This window comes from Antechinus flavipes, chromosome 2 (genome assembly GCF_016432865.1).
Source record: "Antechinus flavipes isolate AdamAnt ecotype Samford, QLD, Australia chromosome 2, AdamAnt_v2, whole genome shotgun sequence".
Classification (NCBI taxonomy): domain Eukaryota; kingdom Metazoa; phylum Chordata; class Mammalia; order Dasyuromorphia; family Dasyuridae; genus Antechinus; species Antechinus flavipes.
Genome location: NC_067399.1, coordinates 635,602,540 through 635,624,991, shown reverse-complemented (window position 1 = coordinate 635,624,991; position 22,452 = coordinate 635,602,540). Strand labels below are relative to the sequence as shown.

Below are 22,452 nucleotides of genomic sequence, written 5' to 3'. Positions count from 1 at the left end.
TCTAGATAGTTAAAAAGAAATCCTACAAAAAGGCAATGTAACCTGAATTAAATATGAAACAAAATTTGTGTTACCATAAACATAATGAACACAGAAGAATTATGTTAAGAAAAGTGACTGAAATTCTAGCTTCTCTACAAATGAGAAATCATCAGGTCAAGATAAGATCCATAATTATTTACTTATGCTTCACAGTAGTGCATTAATTACTAGCAAAATACTTTATCAGATTATTCTTTGATTCAAGACTGATCCCATCTTTCTTAACTGAAGCTACACTTAATACTAAAAGATGAGAATATCATTACTTTGAAACTGTGCCCTAAGAATTATAAAACTATACATACTCTTTGATCTAGTAATATCACTACTGAGTCTATAGCCCAAAGAGATCATTAAAGGAAAAAGCACCCTCAGGTGAAAAATGTTTGTAGCAGCCCTTTTTTGTAATGGCAAGTACTGGAAACTGAGTGGATGCCCATCAATTAGGGAATGGCTGAATATGTTATCATTTATGAATGTTATGGGATATTATTGATCTATAAAAAACGATAAAACAGGATGATATCAGAAAGGCCTGGGGAGACTTACATGAACTGATGCCCAGTAGAGTGAGCAGAACCAGGAGAACATTGTACATGGCAACAGCTAGATTATGTGATGATCAGCTCTAAGAGACTTATCTCTTCTTAGCAATTCAGTAATCCAAGGTTATTCCAATAGAGATTCCAATAGGGATGGAAAATGCCATTCACATTCAGAGGGAGAACTCTGGAAACTGAATGCTGATTGAAGCATACTATTTTCACCTTTCTTTTGGTTTGCTTTTTCTTTCTCATGGTTTTTTCCCTTTTGTTTTGATTTTTCTTTCACAACATGACAAATTAGATAAAATGATTATATATGTATACTTATACCAGATTGCTTGTCTTGGGAAGAGGCTTGAAGATAAGGAAGAAAGGAAGAAAAATATAGAACTCAAATCTTACAAAACTGAATATTGAAAACTATCTTTACATGTAATTGGAAAAATAAAATACTATGGAGAATAAATACCATTGCCCTTCTAGATATAGACCAGTTATATATGTGTTATCTTATATAAAGCATTTTCAATTTGAATTAGTCAAAAAAGTTTATGTATAATGAAAAAAAAATTGGCTGAGGATCAAAAAAAGGTATCCCAAAAAGTTTCACAGATATAAAGAGCAACTCATAATTGAGTTAGTAATTTTTGAAGAAATCACCCGAGTGCCATACAAATTCATTTGGGGTTTTCTTAGCAAGGAAACTTGTATAGTTTGCCATTCTCTTCTCCAACTCATTTTTCAGATGAAAAAAATTGGGACACATAGCTAGTAAGGATCTGAGGCCAGATTCGAACTCAGAATAAGTTATCCTAATTCCAAGTTTGTTACTATATCCACTGAGTCATCTTCATTGCATCTTCTTTATTGATTGCCTACAAAACCTTTTTTTACTCAGTTCCTTATTCATCACTTATTCATATACTTCAGATATATAAAGTAAAACAAATTATAGTCAAAACATTCAAGTATTTGATATTTACATGGAAATCTCTCCTTTATATAAAACATGTCACCAGCATAATAATGCCAAAAAATAATTTCTATAAAATGTTGTATACTCCATAGGAACAATGGCCCTCCCAACTTGAGCATATTTTCATCATTCCTGAATTGAACTGAGTGTAGTTCAAGTTAAAGAGGTGGTCATAACAAAACATGGTGTTAATCACTTATTAGTTGACATCAAATTGTATGCCTCTACTCAGTAGCACCTTAAACAGCTATTTTGTATTGTGGAAATTTTCTCTAGTGATACCAAAATGTCATTTAGTCTCAATAAGTCTACTACAATTCTTAATAGGTGCCATTCTTCTCAGATGAATTTTTTTTTCAATAGTGTCTGACTATTCATGAGCCCATTTGGGGTTTTCTCAGCATTTCCTTTTGCAATTCATTTTCCAGATGGGGCAAACAAAGGCAAACAGGGTTAAGTGACCTGAGCAAGGTCACACAGCTAGTAAGTATCTAAAGCTAGATTTGGACTCATGAAGATAAGTCTTCCTGACTCCAGGATCTGTACTCTAATCCCTCTTCCACCCACTTACCTTAATGATTATAGTTTTGAGTTTGAATCCCAAGGTGATAATGAGCCACTAGATGAAGGCAATGCTTACAAATGTCTTGGTGTTCTTTAAGCAAATCACAGTGATCATAAGACTTATCTAGAAGAAAGCTGAGGTTCTTTATTTAAGCATTTTACAATCAAAGTAAAGTTGGACTTTAGATTGTTGTTTCTGTTGTTCAGTCTTTTAATTGCGTCCCAACTCTTTGTGACCACTTAGATTGGAACACATTAGGCCCTTCTATCCTCCAATATCTTTCGAAGTCTGTTCAAGTTCATGTTCATTGTTTCTTGAAATATTTCTGAGCATCAAGGTCATTTCCATTTTGACTTTCCATCGAACATCCTGAATTAATTTCTTTTAAGTATTGATGAATTTGATTTCTTTGCTGTGGATAGAACTCTTTAAAAGTCTTCTTTAGCACCACAGCTCAAAAATTTCAATTCTGTTGAATTTGGCTTTTAGATTTGTAAAATTAATGAAAATGGATCTACAATAGTATATCTTTAAGAGATTAGAATTACTTTGACCCCAGACAAAGGATGGGAATTACTGAAAGAAAAAAACATAGTCTTAGTATCAGGAAAAATGTCTTTTTATTTTCCTTTTAAAAAAATTTAATAGCTTTTTAATATTAAAATGCATGCAGAGATAGTTTTCAACATTCACCTTTACAAAACTTTCCTTCCCCTCACTCCCTCCACTAGAAAGCAAGTAATCCAGTATTATGTTAAATATATGCAATTCTTCTAAACATTTTTCCACATTTATACTGCATGAGAAAAATCTCCAAATTATACTGAAAATTTTAAAAACAAAATGCTTTGATTTTTTTAAAAAAGGAACATATGAAGAATCTTAATGATTTTATGAACTAAAACAAACCCATGAAGTAATGATTTTATAAATAAAAAAAATGAAAATTGTTGTGAAATAATATAAGGTGAACTCTAATCCCTAGAGTTGTCCACAATTACAAAACTTTATTGCTCAAAAACCTCTATCTCCCTTAGCAATTAATAAACTTCTATCATTAGATTTGGACTAAGATTGATCTGACAAATGTGTCTGTTTATCATATATAAGCCTTTATTTTATATATATATAAATAAAGTATTCTTGTTAATGTCTAGATTACACAAAACTGGATGACAGAATTAATTCCCAAATGGATCTTGATAGGTTAAGAAATTTTGCATAATCTAATTAGATGAAATCTTATAAAGAGAAATGTTTTATATTTGAATTCAAAAACATTGATTGGACAAGTATAAGATGGGAGAGATATACCTACAAAGCATTTCATTCTAAAAGATTTGAGAGTGTGAAATGGACTGCAGTTGACATCAATTAGTCAGTAGTGTAATATGGCAGTCAGAAATGTGGAAGCCCTCCTGTGGTAATAGTAACATTGCATTCAATCTTGAGCAGCCATTGTATGGATTGTTGCACTCACTTCTGGTTGCCAAATTTTTAGAAGGACAATTATATGCCAGAGAGCCTCCAGAGGAGAATGGCTAGGACACTGAAGAGTGTTGAGTTCACACCATATGAAAAAGTATTATAAGAAATGTGAATGTTTATCCTGGAAAAGAGAAGATTAAGCAGGAGGTGAAGGGAAAGAAATAATACTTGCCTTAAGATATTTGAAGTGCTATTACTTGTCAAAGGGATAAGTTTTTCCTTTTTCTTTTTTTTTTTTTTTTTTTTGGTTTGTTTATTTGACCACAAGGGCACAGAACTAGTAGTTGTATGGAAGTCAGGTTGTTGATCTACTTGCTCATTAGGACCAATGACAGCTATTATGACAAAGAATATGCCAGTTCCTTTTAGGAAGTCATGGATTCCCTCTTTACTCTAGATCCCCTAGCAGTGTCTGAGACACCATTTGTCTAATAGTGGGATTTCTTATTTAGGTATCAAGTAAGACTAGAGATAACCTCTCAAGTACCTTTCAATTTGATAATTCTGTGAAATTTTGTTTAAAGTGAATGTGGATGCCATGTTCGAGAAATTTGAGAACATCCTCTTAAAAGTGTAGGAAAGATGTTTTTTTTTTTTTTTTTTCTCTATCCAAGCATTCATTTGCTTTAATAAGAAGTTAGATCCCTTTTAAATACTTGAGAGTTCTTTGTTTTACATAATCTTCAATTACAGTTTCTATTGCTGTTATTGGTGTGGCGTTATGTATGGTAATACTGTAATTACAAATAGTAGCTCTGTATATTACCGTAATTATTTTTCAAAGTAAGCCTTGTTTTTCTTATAAACAGATTTGATATCTACACCTAGTCTAGATTTTATTCTCTTTTTCTTTCTAGGAAATGTGTTTTTCCTACCCTGTGAAAGGCGGGGACACAGGTTATCCATTCACAAAACAGCATTTAGAGCACATTAAGAGGAAGACATGCAATGTGTGGTTGGGTTTGTTATTCTTCCTTTGTTTCCTAATTTATTCCTCCTCTCAACTCCAGTCTCTGGCTAGTGTTACTATGGCACCTTAGTTGTGGCATGGAAAACAAGCTAATTAGTTTCTTTGGAACAGACAATAGTGGCACATCTTGAGGCACAAGCATCTGGTGCTCTCAGCCCCCATCTATGCCTGCCTGAGGAGGAGTGGGGCCCTGGGGTTGTCTCACAGTTTTCCAAATATTTTCCTGGTATGACACAGCCTTCTTTATGTTTCCCTTTGCTTCCGTGAATGGTTATTTGTGTGGTTTTTCTTTTAAAATCCCTAATCCCACACTCAGCTGGTCCCCTTTCTATCCTCTATCTCTACACAGTGAATGGCGCAGAGTAATTTGGTGCCATTTTTGCCCTCTTCTCTGACCAGGGTTCTTCACTTTTTTGTAAGCAGTGTTTATATTCTCTATTTTAGTCAGAAATCCCTGGTTTTCAAACAAAGAATATTTTTCATAACCAAAGGAGATCCCTTATCAACAAGACTTGTAGTTTGATTTCTTTGTCTCTTTTGATGTGACTACATTGAGGACACATGCATTATCTACCTATATCACCATTATCTACTTATAATTGCTCATATAGTAGAAGATTTACTACAAAGTGTTGTGATGCATCTATTTCTAGTTTTCTTTTCTACGTAGGGAACACATAAGGAGGATAAGCCAGGACCTATGATTTTATTGATAAAAAATGTTCCATTTCTATCAATAAATTCTGTAACTATTCTGTAACCCATAGTCTTTTTGAAAAGATAGTTTTGTTTCATTATCTATTTCCCATTTACATGTAGAAAAATTTAAAAATCTTTTTTTTTAATTTTGAGTTCCACATTCTCTCTCTCCTATCCTATTCCAGCTCCTTGAAAAGAGCAGCAGCTTTGATATGTGTATGTATGTATGTGTGTATATATATATATATACATATATATATATATATATATATATGAAGTCATACAAAACATGTTTTCTATTAGCCATGTTGCAAAAGAAAAACAGATTCTCCACCCCCCCCCCCAAATGCTTTTATCTGCATTCAGAATTCATCAGTTTTTCTTTAAAGGAGGATAGCAGTTTTAATCATGGGTCCTTTGGAATTGTCTTGGCAATTGGATTGGATCATCATCTTGATCAGAGTAGCCAAGTCTTTCATTGGTACAATATCTGTACCTAATAGTCATAAAAAGTTTTATGGATCACTGAGAGTTTAAGTAACTTACTTGCTCATGGACACATAGCCCTTTTCAACAGAACATTGGAAGCCACGTCTTTCTATCTCCACCCACTACATAACATTAAGTGGACATTTGAAAATGTATCTAAGTATAACTAATACTGATCAGACTGGCACATAAGTAATCATATAGAAAATAAATTTTTCATTAAATCTTTATTATTGCTAAAGTAGATGCCATTGGGGAACAAAGAACTTTATCTTCGTTTGGCTTATAATCATCATATCCCATCTCAGTTGATACTACTCTGGGAAATCCAGTGATCCATAAAACTTTTTATGACTATTAGGTACAGATATTGTACCAATGAAAGACTTGGCTACTCTGGGAAATCCATGAAGAATGGTATCCTCTATGTACTTTATCTTTCTTTGTTCTTAGCTGGGCTCTGTTTAAGTTACTTTTTGGTGAGTCACTTCACTGATAAACTTAATGTATATATAATTATATATGCGGGTGTATAATTTACATATAATTAATCCTTTTATCCAGCTAGTGGAATTAGTCTTGCTTTATTTTCATCAGCATACCCAAAAGAGTGACATGGATGATTTTGTCTAGAGCCAAATCATTCCCCTTTGTTGACTATGTTGCCCAAGAATGTTCTGTTAAACAAAAAATTTTTTAAAGTACTAAGGGATGAGGCTACTAATAGGATCTCATTTATTAAATTCATGAAGACTAGACTATATTAGTCTCAAAGTCACTTCTTTTCCCTATAATTATTGTCTTATTTTGTGTATTCCTGTAATCTGGAATATACAGCTTAATAAGATTAGATATATCAAAGAAAATTATAGTGGGCATCCATTTTGAAAATCTTTCCAGTATACCATAATACACATCTAAAAATATTTAAATTCTGAGTATTTACTTTTTTAAAAAAGAGAGAGAAAAGTCAAAAATGGGGTGAATTTAAATTGTGAACTTGCTTTATTTTTTAAAAATGAAGAAGCCTGTTGTTTTTATAAGTTCATGGCCTTCAGTGCAGAGTACCAAAATGCATGTCATAATATCTGCATCATAATACCCTTGTGGCGCATTTTAAAGAAAAATACACACAGACACATATCTTGGAATTGGGCCAGTGTTACTCTCCAGGGGAATAATGTTCTGCACCTTAAATTACAATCAGATGGATTTTTAGCACAGATCAAGTTTTCAGTCTAAAATTGGTGAGAAGCCTAATTATTTGACCAGGTTACTATTTATATAGACTGCTCCACAGCTATCTGTGGTTTATCCACAGCTGGCAATGTGCTAGCTCTGGAAGGTTTTTATTTTATGCTGGAACTTTTTTTTTTTAAAGGAAAGAAAAGAAAAGAAAAAACCGCTTTAAACTCAGCTCATTAGATGAAACACTAAAAGCCAGTACATATTACTATGGAGACAAGATGTTATATAAACTGTTCACTTTAATTCTACAAGTTACCAAAATAGCAAAGGAAGCAGCTTGTATGCTCGTTTTCAAGTGACATGGTATTCAAGTGGGCTAGGGGATGAAAATATTTTTTAAATACTTAGGTTCCCATGACCATTATTCTTTATTTTCAAGAACATCTAAACTTCTTTTAGATAAATTATAGAGTAGATCATAAATCTAAGATTAAATTATATACAGTATTGTCTTAATGGTTATTAGAAATAATGTTAACATTGTTTTAATTTAAGATTACTATCTCTATTATGAAATCAGTTGTCAATTTCTTGGCATTTGTGAGACATTAAATCCTTTAAAGATTTGGAACAAATGACCTGTTCATATGAATGAACTCCTATAAATGTAGAAAAATGAAGCATCTAAATAGCAAAGTGAATCTCATTCTCTTGACTTCAGTATTTTGGTCATCAAGAGACTATTTTATTGATATTTTAAAAGAATTGCTTCCCCTTCTTCCACTCCTTTTTATTTGATTTTTTGAACTCATTGAGTATAGCACAAAAAATGAAATAAACTCTTATCATAACATAGAGGAAACAACTGCTTACTAATGTGCTTCTATCTTTATCACTCTATTAAAACTATTCTCTCAAGCATTACAGTGACCTCCTAATTTCCCAGCCTAATTGCCTTCCCCTCTTTACTTTGGGGATTACATCATCCTTTGCTTTTCTACAACTCTCAATTCTACCTCCCAGGAGTCCTTGCTGCTCTGGCTTCTGAGATATCATCCTGTATGGTTTCTCTTTTCATTTATTCAACTCTTCCTTCTCCAACCATTTTGCTAACTCTTAATTTTCTTCCCAATTTGTTAATATATTGGTTGTTCCTAAATGGTCTGTTCAGGTCCCCTTTCTCTTTAAATTCCTTCTTTAGCAATTTTATTTACTTCTATCATTCCAGTGACCATCTCGATGGTTTCCCTCATCTTTATTTCAATTCCTGACATCTCTTCTGAACTCCATCTTCAAATTAGTAACTGCCAGGAAGGGGAGACATTTCCATCTGTAAGTCTGTAACAGACCTCAGATTCAGAAGTCTGCTCCTCCTTCTGACTTTCATTGCCATTGCTCATTGTCACATGACCGACTGACCAACCTCACTTTCATATTTTTAAGTATGAATTTACCCACTCTTCTCTCTCCTTTTTTTTTAAAAATAAATTTACTTATATTTTTTATTTTTATATCATCTGTGTTTTCCAGTGTTTTCCTTCCCTTTCCTAGGGAACCATCTTTAATAATAAAGAATAAAAAAGAGGGGAAAAGATAGTTTAGTATAACAGACATATTGATGATTTATTGTAATATGCAGTGTTCTGCAACCTGAGTCCAACTCTTCAGTAAAGAAGTCCGTGTCAGAGGAGATGCCATTTTGTTGTCCTTTAGTCTTAGTTTCAAATTAATTGGATCAGATCACAATTCTAGTAGCAGTAAATTATTGTCCCAATTTTCCTGCATGCTCTCCAACATTTATTATTTAATATTTTGTAATATTGATCAATATAATAGCTATAATAAGTCTTTATCCCAAAGAGATCATAAAGAGAAAAATACTTATAACAGCATTTTTCATGTTAGCAAAACATTGGAAATTGAGGGGGTGCCATCAATCAGGGAGTAACTGGATAAGCTATAATTAATGAATGTAATACTTTACTATTATACCAAAAAAAATGGTGATTTCCAAAAAACTTTGAAAGAACTGATGCAAAGCCAAATGAACAGAACCAGGAAAACATTGTACACTATATCAGCAACATTAGGATGATGCTTTTACTATGATTCAATTTGCTCTTCTCAGCAACACAGTGATCCATGACAAGTATAAAGGATTCCCAAAGGAAAGTGCTATTCATAACCAGTTAAAGAAGTGATGGACTTGGAATACAGATAAATGTACTTTTTTTTTTCACTTAATCTTTTTCCACAAAAAATTGTGAAATTTTTTATTTCACAACTATGACTGATAATTGAAATATGTTTTACATAATAGCACTAGTATAAGTTAGATTAAACTGATATGATAGCAGCAACAGTGTTAATATTTGAAAGTTATATAGTGCTTTAAAATTTATTAAGCAGTTTATATGTATGTGTGTGTGTGTGTGTGTGTGTGTGTGTGTGTGTGTGTGTATTTCCTGCAAATATGTCATATGACCTCTCCCCTGTCCTTTTAATGTCTAGGTAGTTTCCAAGACTTTTTAATTCTATCTCTAAAGTATTTCTCCTATCTTGCCACTGTTTTTTTGTTCCCCCAGACTCTACTTTGTATTTATCTGGATACTTATAAATCTTCTTGGCTCTACTGCTTCCTGCTATCCACTCCCCGTTTATCCTTAATAATGCTTTCAGTTGTGGTTGTCAGTACTTTGTTCATTCATCTTGAGGAACTTTAAATTATTTACCAGACAAATCTAATACTTTTCTGCATGGCATGAAAGGCCTACCATGCTCTGACATCAAACTTTTTTCCCAACTTTTTATGATATAATTGTTGCCCATATACTACATGTACCAGACAACTTGATAACTACATTCTCCTCTCCCAAATATGTTCTAAGTTCTCCTACCTCTTTGTGCTTTTCCATTTGTCTGAAATGCCCTTTTTATCCTTCTTTCTCTCTTCAATTCTCAGTCATAACTTAAGGTTCTTCTTAATTTAAAAAATTATTTTCAATCAACAAAAATCTACTTTTTTCCTACCTACCTTTGTTTTGAAAAAAGAAAAGAAAAAAAACACCTTGTATAAGTACTTATGGCAGAATAAAACATAATTCCCATATTGATCATATTTAAAACCACGTTTCAACCCTAATCTTAGTCCATCTCTTTTCTGATGGGGGCATGAGTAACATCTCGTCATTCATCCTCTGGAATTATAGCTGGTCACTATACTCATCAGAATTCTTAAGTTTTTCAAAGTCTGCCTTTCAAATGTTATTTTTAAATAAATTGTTCTCCAGATTCTTACTTTGCTCAGCATCGGTTAATATAAGTCTTCCCAAGTTTCTCTAAAAATATCTATTTATAATTTCTGATAGCATGAAAATATTCCATCATGTTCATATATCACAGTTCAGCCATTCACCAATTTATGAACATTCCATTAGTTTCTAGTTCTTTGCTACCTGAAAGAGCTGCCATAAATATTTGTGATTTTATGGGTCTTTTTTTTTTTTTTTTAATTTGTTTGATTTCTTTGGAGTTTTGCCTGAATGGTATCTTAGAGTCAAAATTTAATAACTTTTTAGGTAAAAATCTAAAGTTCTTTCCAGAATAACTAGACCTGGTCACCACTCCACCAAGAATGCATTAGTGTATGTGTTTAATCCCAGCTTCTTTGCATTTTTCATTTTCTCTTTTGTGTCAGTTTTGCAATCTGATGCCACCCATGATGTGCGCCAACCCAAACTCATCCAAAATCTTCCTTACTCCCCTCATATCACACAAAGCACTTTGTTAACAGAGCTCTTGTGTAATATTATCCACTGTAGCTATTTGTTAATAAATCCCCTTGCTAATGGGAACAAGCCATTTAATAAATGTTTATTGAACTGAATTGAACCTTTACTATTGCATGCTTCTGTGTTTTCTGCAAAGTAGGTACTTAATGATATGTTTTTTGGTTATTCTTGTACTTGTGGCTTTTCTACTGCCTATTTGGATTCATGGATATATTACGAAACAGAATGTTGTTTATATATTCTATTCCTGATTTAGTGTTTCTTAGACTGTATTGTTGTATAATATTTTTTTTTCATGAGTGTTGGAGCACACTTGTGAATGCATTGCTATAGGGACATTGCAGTAAGGAAACTTTCTCTACCAGTGAAGATAAGTAATTGTTCTTCACTTTTATTTCTAGTATGTTTCCTGGATACTGAGAAGTTAATGACTTGTCTCCAGTCACAAGCCAATATGGTCAGCACAATATTCCTTATACAATCTCAAAATAATTGCCCAAGGACCTTTAATAAAAAGATGTCAATGTCCTATTTCTTATGTCTTAGTTACTGAGCCATAAAGCAGCGTGAAAAGTACCAAGTTTGGTTGACCCAAATGATTGGCTGTATGACTTATTATCTTTCTGATTTCACATTTATAAGTAACTCCTGCTTTGAATTGAATTTAACAAACTTTTTATATTTATATTTTATATATATTTATAATATTTTATATTTATATATAAAATATATTTATATTTTATATTTATATTATGGCAGCTCTTTCAGGTAGCAAAATATATATATTATATATGTTTTATATTTTATATTTATATATGTACATATATAACAAATTTTTTCAGACCCAACCACATCTTAACCAATGTAATAAAAAAGAAAAGTTTTATATTGTGAATCTTAATCATGAAAAGTTTTGTCCATAAAACAGTATCAGGTATCATAATCTGCTGCCTGCTCTGACTTTGCTGTAACTGACATAGCAATGTGGTTTTAAAATGTTTTGTGTTTTGAATAGGTTATGAGTCTAATGGCTCATTCACTTATTGGAAGTGGCTTTCTTCAAGCTATGGTTTCTAACTTTCTTCCCTGATTTTTTTTCAATCTACAGGGCTTTTTTCTTACTGTTTCACCAGAATCTATATTAAAAATAGCTCGCCAAGCTTCTGAAAGCAATAAGATCTTCACTTTGAATCTTTCTGCACCATTTATTTGTCAATTCTTCAAGGAACCAATGATGAAAGTAATGCCTTATGTTGACATCCTTTTTGGAAATGAAACCGTAAGTTATCTTTTTAAAAATATATATGTATCTGTTGGTTTGTTTACTTTAAATTGTCCTTTAGGAGTCTTGTTATGCTAATAAAGGCTAACTTCAACAAAAAAAAAATGTTATTGTAGTCTTAGGTGTGCTGTGGTAAATTTACCTTAATTTAGTCTTTGCTATTTCAAAATTTTCAACATGTACTTCTGAAGTCCTCCTTTGTGTGGGTGTATGGGTGCGCATGTGGGTGTAGGTATAGATGCCTGTTTTATCATTTGTTAAATTCAGAAAGCCAGAAACCCCTTTCCCCCCAACTTACACAAAGTAATTTCAATAGGGAAAGAATACAAGTAGCTATAAAAGAATACTAAAAATCTCCTTCAGAGAGTGACCCTTGATTTGTGTAGGAGATAGATATCCTATGAATTGGAGGTAAGGAGAAAAGAGCATTTTAGACTTGAAAGACCAACTACCTGGTGCAAAGGCACATATTTGAAGGAAATGAAAAACCAGGGAAGCGGACTTCTTACAGGACTCTTGTGATCCACACAGAGACTGTTCAAGGAGGGTAATTGTTGTGAACTCAGCAGTTTTTTCTTTATTTCATCCTAGAGGCAATAGGGAACCATTGAAGATTTTTGAGAAGGACTCTGAGAAGGTCAGGTCTGTGCCTTAGTAAATCCAGCTCTGTGGAAGGTGGGCCAGAAATCATTAGAAGACTATTCCAAGAGTTTAAAAAGTGATTAAACTTGAAATAGGAAAGAGGTCTAAGTGGAGAGAAGGGATGAGACCATAGGAGAGAAGACCATAAAGGAAAAATTGAACAGACTTGACTGTTTATCATGAATATTTAGGAAATTACTGAGGGATAAAGGGCTCCTGTAATGCTGAATTCCTCTATTTAGATACTGAAGTTAGTCCAGCCCTCTCATTTTGTGGATGAGGAAACTGATACCCAGAGATGTACCTTGTTCAAGATAAAACAAGTAGTACCTGTCAAAGCCCAGATTTGAACCTATGTTCTTTATTTCTAACTCCAGCCCACTTTTCTGCTCTTCCTACATTGTCAGTTGAAATCATATATCTCTAGGCTAAAAACTGTTGGATGTATTTTGTTTGTTTGCTGCTTTTTAATGTGAGATTTTCAAATTTCTTAGCCCAGCTATTTTGCTTTTATTATTTATAAATTAATTCAACACTAAGAGAACCCAATAGCTTGTGTCTTGGGGGCAGAACTGTCAGGAGCTCATGGTCTCTTCCATGTTGTGATAAGATATCCATATAAGTTTCTGGGGAGTTTATTAGATGTTGACCTGTTATGAATTCCCATTAAATTTTTTCATTTTGATTATTCTTACCCATTAATTCCTGAGTTTGAAGTAATAAAACTTAACTTCTTTTCATACTATTTACAAAATCAGACTGGATCTCATTTACCATTCCAGATAAATCATTGGGCAATATGTATTTTATATTTATTTTATAGAGCATATTTAGACAAGAAGTGATGTTGCATGCTGGAAAGAGCACATCTTGGGACCTGCTCCACTAAGACCCTGCTACCTTTAAAGTGAAGCAATTTAAAGTTACATGATCTCTCTATATGAGTTTTTCTACATATAAAATGCTATGGCCCTTGAATTTTTATCTTCCTTGGGATATATCTTATATCAAATTGATGTTAGTTTAAAAAAAAAAGTTTGTCTTATTCACAGCCTTAAAATCCCCATTTGGAATAAGTAGCATAATTATTCAGAGATTTGAGTTATGATAAAACTTGATTGATAAAACATTGCTCTTCCTTTCCTTTCTACCCAGAAGGATAAATTTGAGTGGTTCACATTTTAATATGTGTTCTAGATGTTTTTTCCTGCCAGCCTTAGGATGAAAGATATTTGTGCATCATGCATGGGACTCACTTATAATAGTAGTGGTGGGACATATTAACATTGAGAATTAGTATGAATTATAAAGATGTATCACTGATACCAGCAGTTTTTTGTCGTAAGATGTTAGATGTTCTTCCTGACGTCCATATTATCATTGAAGCTGCCACCTTCCTCTCAGTCATACAACCTGTCTGAAGCTTACAACCTCAGGATTATCCTCAGCTCCTTGCTCCCATTCACTTCCTATATTTAATCTATTGTCAGGTCTTACCCCTTATAGCTTTATGACATCTCCCACATAAGGAAGGCTCCCATCACCTCTGGACTACTGAAGTGAATGCTACTGCCTCGGCCTGAGTCGGGAATCTCCCCATTCAGAATCATGCTGCACTGTGCAGCTTGGACCCCATCACTTTGTACTCAGAACACAGGGACCTGTCAGGGTGAAAGAGAAAATTCTCCTTTTGTATATAAAACCCTTCCAACTTGGCCCCTTCCCACATTTCCAGTCTGCTTCTTCCTCCCTTACATGCTCCACAAATCCAGCTTTCCCAGCCTGCTAGTTCTTCTTCACCCACCACATTCATCCATGTTTTATGCTGGCCGTCTTGCATGTCTACAGCTTTCTCCTCCTCACCTTTTCAAGAATGAGCTCAGATCCTACTGCACAAGAGCTGTTCCAGTTTTCCCCAGTTCCAAGAGCATCTTCCAATAGATGTCAGCTACTCAGCAGCAGGTGGCCATTTTTAGGCCTTTCTCTTTCCAGTATCTGACATTTACTGGTAGCACATTGACATTCACATGGAGTATATGTTGAATATAGATATTTCTGTGCTGGTTTTTTTTTTTTTTTTTTTCATTCAGTTCCTTGAGGACAGGGACCGTGGTTTTTGCTTTTCTTTACATCCCCAGAGTTTAACCCAATTCTGACACATTATAAGCACTTATAAAATGCTTGTTGACTGAATGGTCAATTCTGTATAACTCTTCATTTTTATTTTATATCCTTGCAAATCAATTTTAATTTTGTTTTATTTTAAGAATCTGCAGGGAGAGTAGTAAGTATATATTGATTTTTCCTTAAGTACCAAAAAAATTGTCAAATATAGATGTACCTAATTTTAATATTATTAGAAATTTGGGGCATTCTGTTGATTTCCACAAAAGATCTTTTTAATAGTGAAATAATTAAATTTAAATTACAGATTTGCAGAGGTGGGAAGTAAACATGATGTTTTGCAGAGATTTAGGTGACATGGATTCTAATCTGCTTCTAATTAATTGTACTGTTTTGTATATGTATATACCTGTATAAGCCTGAATTCTCATCTGTATAACATGACTTGAAATTATTTCCAGTCATAAAAGTTCATTATGTTAAGTAATTATGCTAAGTAATCATTTACTCAGAAAATCCAAGGTATAGCAGATCACATATTTATTGTCTTCTCAAACTCTTTGGTTTGTTCATTCTTTTGCATTGTCTTGTCCTCTTCTGTACTTTGAAGACATTCACACAGCATCCACCCTGTACCACTTGGTTTTGCCAGTATCTCTCCTGTGATCTGTTAGGTGGCCCAAGGTAGAAAAAGCTATCTTTCTTATGGAACCATAGATCATGGGGGAAAAAAAATTTTGTTAATAATACTGCGTGAAATCTGAAAAAGCCCCAGGGAAAGTAGATATTAAATAGAGATTCATTAATGTTCTATCAAATTTGAATATTTGCCACATATTATAGTTTACTATTTAAATTCTGTATAAGTCACAAAAAACATCCAAGCACTGCAAAATGATCTAATTTATAGATTATCATATAAGAAAAACATGTTCAAAACCATATCTATAGTAGGGAATTAATTAATGCTTGTCAAATTGAACTAAAAAGTGATGATCACAGACAGCCTCTGTATTAACAATTCATTATTCTGGATTAAGCTCTAGCTGTCATCATACATGAAGAAGGGAAGAAGAAAAACAGACTTAGATTTTTGATTTGTGTCTTACAACTTTGTAATCTTCAGTCTAAATCTACTTTGACACAAGTCATATACTTCTTAGCCTATATGCTCATATAATAAATTTCCTTAAGGACATTCAGCATACCTAAAGGGAATTATATTTCTGTTGGTACCAAAACAGTAACAAAGCTATGCAGTCATTATCCAGTAATACATGACTAGAGAACTTGATTATTTTCCTTGCCTTTAATTTTTATTAAATTAAGAAGTTTTTCTAGGAGTCTCATTTTGTAAATGGTTCTTAGCAGTAATACCTTTCAAAGCACTATAATCACTAGATAATTAACCTGCCTGGATTAAGTACACTCAACTTTGCCTCAGGATGCTTAAGTCTCAAATAAGGTCAATTATCTCATGATAATAACTGCTTTGTCACGAGTTAGTGCTTAATTCCTCCGTGAAAGTTTACCTTACAATGCACTTTTAAATAGTTTGACTAATAAAATATGGTCGAAATTGGAAAGAGGAATTAATGTTAAGTGTTCCAAGTAAATGGAGACGGATAGGTTGTGTAGAAGCTCTCTTCTTACAGAGTTGCTACAATGAATTTCACAAATTAATCCATATTGTAAAGATGATGTGTGGCCCTACTTCATCTGTCCTTTTCTGGCAGCATTCCCATTCATTTCATATGGGGAATTTTCTTGCAGAAAACTCATTAAAAACCTTTTTAACCTCAAAAAAAGTACCCAATATGTAAGAATTATTCAAGGTTACTCACACAACTATCTTTGAGTGATGCTTTCACTTTTCATTAATGTATAGTTTATGAAGAAATTAATTAGGATCCTGTGAACTGGCTTCTGCAATTACATTCAGCGTAACACCAATCTTATTGGGACAGCGATGCCATTTGTGTAGCAGCATGAGTTAAAAAGAAAGGAGGTTACTTGACAGATTGGTACATTTGAAAAAGCAGCAACAATGGCTTTAATAATGGTTCTGCCATCATGTATCTTGAGCTTTAATGAATGGGTGTCTCTGTCTGCAAATACAAAACAATCCTATATCATTTTTATTGTACCTAACAGTCATCCCAAGGTGGTAGAGCCTGCTTCAGATTTTACAGAGTGTTAAATAATGTTCTACAAAATAGGCTCCCCTAGTTTATACACAGTGGCTTGGAAGTCTTCATTTAAGTCTCTCTTTTAATAATAGGGAGAAGAGAGGGAAGAGAAAGAAAGGAGAGAGACAGAGACATAGAGTGATAGAAATAGACCAAGACTCAAAAAGAGAGACAAAGTTCCTCTTTTTTACCTAATAGTTCCTAATTCCTTTCTAATAATAAGACAAAAACTTCTCATTTAAAAGCAATGAATTAACTTTTCATTGTAAAGACTGGCAGTCTCCTCTCATATGTCTAATTGCTGATTGGCCAGCCTTTAACAGTGAACTCATTTTAACAAGTATGTGTAAATATATTTTCCTTACTTTTTTAGCATAAAACTAAGTCAAATAAAAATTGTCTACTAATAATTTTTAATACAACTCAATCATGAATGATTCTTCGAGTAGTCTTTGAAGCTATATTATGTCCAAAGTAGTTCTTAATTTCAGTTCATATCACATCAAATATTAACTACTTATACTTTTGATATGAAAATGTATAGAAACCTATCTGTATGTTAAGATATGTACAGAATACATTAGGTATTGTCTGTAGACATACCCAGATAGAAAGATGAAGTCTTTATTTAGTTATTTGTACATGTCTTTTTGTTTATTAATAATGCTTTTTATTCCTATGCATTTAGTACTTATCCTGTGATGCTACATGGCCACAAAACCTAACATAACATAATTTCTGAAGAATTAAAGTCACAATTCCCTGCTTTTATACAATGGAGGGACATTTGGTGGGCAGAAATAGACTATAGGAGAATCTAATCAAAGAGATGTCTTGGAGCAAGTGCTGCATTCAGACCTAGAGCAGGGACCTCACTTAGCACATAGAGTGGATCCCTTGTGGTATATTTATAGGCAGACCTGAATAGAAGTAACATAGAATTACAAGATAAGGGTGGGTTGTGATATAAACCATTGAAGGGAAGTACTTACTACTCCCCCTTGAGTTCATAGATCCATCTCTAATAATTGGAGAGAATTTATTCTTATTTATTAGGAATAGTTTTATGTTGCGTGATATATTAATATCTATATGTTGGATTTTTTTCCCTTCTGAAACAATGTATAAGCCTTCAGTATCCCAAGCTGTTTTGGCACCCCTGGATAATATGTACTTGGTTTAAATCATATCTTTTTTTAGTGTCTGCTTTGTATCTAAAAATCATTGTAAATAATCTCCGTATGTACAGTAATACTAGACTGATGCAGAGATCTGTATTCTGCTATTTCAAGAAAAAATAAGATGGTCTTTCCCTTTTTCAATGGTCACAATATCATATTTTGTCTTTAAAGGATAGGAGTAGGAAAAACCTCAAAGGAAAAAGTTGTTCCCTTTTCAGCCTATTCAGTGACTTTGTTTTTAACCTCTTCCAAGCAAGACGAATGCCCACAAGATTTTGGAGAGGGGAAACAGTAGAAAATAGATTTCAAAGTAATTTCGGGGAGGGAGGGCCTACTGATGTAAAAACAACAGCCACTTATGCCCTCTCTGAAAATCTCAATACATTTTCCGGAGAGGATATTGAAATTTCAATTATAATACAGCTATGGCATCACAGTATTGCTGCGAAGCTCATAAAATTAACTTCCTCCTCAGGGCCTGACTATCTGATAAATTGTACTTGAATGAAAAAAATGAGTTTCACTATAGCACAAGGGAGGTTTTTAATGTCAGCAGCGTGTTGCAAAGATGTGTTGTAGGGAAGGATTCAGAAATAGCTGAAGGCTATTTTAGCTACATGCTCTGAGTGTCTTTCTCTTCTTCTAATTTCTCTCCTTTTCACCACCTCTCTCGGTCCCCCTTTCTTCCTCCTTTCTTTCTTTCACAAGTTGCTTTTCTTTCTGAGGATGAAATTCTCTAAATCATTTATTTCTCAGTTGAATATCCTTCTTGGGTAAATACCCTGTTGTTTGAAACAATTTGAATTGCTATGGAGTGGATCAGACCTTATGCTGTAACATTTTGGGGTCTGAAATAATTGTTTCCCTTAGTCTTATGTGTCTTCATTGTGTTAGCTACTACATTGCAAATTCATAAGTAATTTTATTGTTTCACTAATATATTATGAATGGAAAAGTATTTGTTAATGTTTAGCTCACTTAATATTTTAAAATTACTAGGCATTAATATAATTTAGAAACCTCAGATTCACTTTGGAAATAAAAAATGTAATGCTTGAGTTCAAAATGTTGTTGAACATCTATATTCCAGTTGCTGTTCCACCAACACATATGTAGTTGTTTGCATGTTGTCTTCCCCATTAGATTGTTAATTTCTCGAGGTCTCAGGCTGCATGTTTTCTTTTCTATCCTCAGTACATTACACAGTGCCCACTCATAGTAGGTGCTTAATAAATGCTTGCTGACCTATTGACAGTGACCATCTCTACATCCCTAAACAGTTAGCTTTTCTCTTTGCTTCAAGAGTAGAGACCAATAGTATATCAAGTGCAATAAAGATGAGGGGTTAGGGAAGTCGGGGAAGAGATTACAGTGAGCTCACTCTCCTTGAAGTATCATCTGCTGGCTCTATGCACTTATGAGCATGTGTCTGACCTGGAAGACATAATTCTTCAGCAAAAGGATGGATAACCATAGGATTAATAAGTTTAGAGATCAACCTTTCTTCTCTGTTTTACTGATAGAAAATCTGAGAAAAAGAGATAAATGATTTTTCCAAGTTCAGTTAGATACTAAGTGGTAAAATCAGAATTTAAACTATTTCTCTTTACTGTTATTTTAATAATCTTTGTTTTTTTTATTATTATAGCTTTTTATTTACAAGTTATATGCATGGGTAATTTTACAGCATTCACAATTGCCAAATCTTTTCTTCCAATTTTTCCTTTCCTTCCCCCATCCCCTCCCCTAAATGGCAGTTTGACCAATACATGTTAAATATTTTAAAGTATAAATTAAATATAAGTATACATGTCCTAACAGTTATTTTGCTGTACAAAAAGAATCGGACTATTAGCCTGTGAAGGAAATCAAAAATGTAGGAGGACAAAAATAGAGGGATTGGGAATTCTATGTAATGGTTCATAGTCATTTCCCAGAGTTCTTTCACTGGGTGTAACTGGTTCAGTTCATTACTGCTCTATTGGAACTGATTTGGTTCATCTCAGTGCTGGAGATGGCCACATCCATCAGAATTGATCATCATATAGTATTGTTGTTGCCATGTATAATGATTTTCTAGTCCTGCTCATTTCACTCAGCATCAGTTCTTGTAAGTCTCTCCAGGCCTTTCTGAAATCATCCTGCTGGTCATTTCTTACAGAACAATAATATTCCATAATATTCATATACCACAATTTATTCAGCCATTCTCCAATTGATGGGCATCCACTCCGTTTCCAGTTTCTAGCCACTACAAAGAGGGCTGCCACAAAAATTTATGCACATACAGGTCCCTTTCCCTTCTTTAAGATTTCTTTGAGATATAAGCCCAATAGAAACACCAGTGGATCAAAGGGTATGCACAGTTTGTTAACTTTTTGAGCATAGTTCCAAATTGCTCTCCCAGAATAGTTGGATATGTTCACAATTCCACCAACAATGTATTACTGTCCCTCTTTTCTCACATCCCCTCCAACATTCCGCATTATCTTTCCCTGTCATTCTAATCAATCTGATAGGTGTGTAGTGGTATCTCAGAGTTGTCTTAATTTGCTATTTCTCTGATTAATAATGACTTGGAGCATCTTCATATGGCTAGAAATAATTTCAATTTCTTCATCTGAGAATTGTCTGTTCATATCCTTTGACCATTTAATGCTCTTTTCAGATCAATTGGAAGGCAATTAGGAATCTTCCAGAAATGAATTCATGAAAGAAGGAATAAACATTTAATTTATGAAATGACTGATACCAGGCAGAGAAATGGGAAATGAAATATAATATAAACTATTCTTTCCCCTCAAGGAGTTTATATTCCAGTAAGGGAGATACAACATATAATAAAGGAAAGGGAGTCATGAAATTAAGCTACCACAGAGCTATTGAGGATTCCATCTTTTCTAGTATCAGTAGTAGCTTTGATTGGATTGTTGTAAGGGTTGTTAAGGGCAATGGGAAGTGGAAGGAAACAGAAGGGCAGAGCAAAATGCCCACCCCATTCAGACTTTAGTTTCCAGGAAAATAACTATGAAGGATATTATTATATTATGTGTCCCCAGAAGTTAGCACTTAATAAAGGCTTGCTGATTCATTAGAGGCTTGTTTTTCAACAAAGTGCCTCCCTCATTTGGAAGAAAATACTTTGGCCCAGCTATATAGTCAGTTATCTGAATTGTTACCCAACCACCTTGAGATCAAGTTCAGCAAAAGCAAAGTCATTTCAATCTCCAAAGGTGAAGTCTGGAGGGTCATGATTGTTCCAAGTGGGGAAAAAAGGGAAGAGTACCAGGGCAAGTAGCAAGACATCAATGCTGGATAACAGTTTTTCAGCATGATGCAAGACCAGCTATATATAGTTCATGTAAGTGGACATGATCACAGGAGTTTTAGTGGTTCTCTGTTCCTTTTCCTTTTTTTTAAATTGTCTTTGTCTTGTGGTAACATGTCTTAGTTGTTTTTATATTTTAATCATAGTCATAGAAACAGTATTATATCTTATCTATTTAAAGCCATAACAGCAAATAATGTGGGGATTCAGGCAACCACATGCCAAGAGAAAGCCACCACCAACAGTATGAATGTTTGTGAGTCAGACTACCCACTTCTGCCAAGGCATCTTCTATTTTCCTGATGGGCATGCCCATTCCAATGATCTTTGCCACTAATATATTCCAAGTTTCAAATTGAATAATTCACTCTGTGTCCATGAAAGAAAGTGTAGTATAGAGGGTACATCCAAGAAATAAGATAATGTTCTCTTCAAACTGATTGAACAAATATAAAACAGTTAAGATTCACTTTCTTTCTCCATATTCATAAACCTGATAAATTTCCAAACAAAAGCCTTCAGAACATTTTACAATCAACAGAGAATCCTCTTTCCATTTGTACTTTGTTTTCGATGCCTCCATGACCATGGAAGACAACTATGACAAGAGTTCTTCCTTCTGTTTTAGGCTTCTTTTGACGTAAGAATCAATGAGTCATCAAACCAGATTCTCTTTGTTGTTTCCACTTTTAATGACTCTTAAGGGATTTTGATAGATATAAGGTTTCTGAACCTTAATAACTGAAAAAACAGCTTTTAGTTTAATATGATACTCATTCATTTATTTACTCTATGAAACTAGTTAGCAGCAGAGCCAGGATCCAGAACTTGAGGTTTCCCAACTCTCGCTCCGGAGCTTTTTCCACTTGAGCACACTTGTCTCCATTCTGCTTTTGAATAGAACGTGCTGGAGACTGTGAAACAGTATGTTATTGACTCAAACTAATTTGAAT

At 33.6% G+C, this 22,452-nt stretch overlaps 1 protein-coding gene across 4 annotated transcripts in view; it reads left to right on the top strand.

Annotated features, from left to right (window-relative positions):
* Window positions 1-22,452, top strand: part of ADK (adenosine kinase) — a 692,586-nt gene that overhangs the window by 473,833 nt on the left and 196,301 nt on the right. For all 4 annotated transcript variants that reach the window (XM_051982068.1, XM_051982067.1, XM_051982064.1 and 1 more), the window contains exon 7: window positions 11,862-12,032. In XM_051982068.1, coding sequence (XP_051838028.1) covers window positions 11,862-12,032 — 171 coding nt within the window. The remainder of the gene's footprint in view (window positions 1-11,861; window positions 12,033-22,452) is intronic.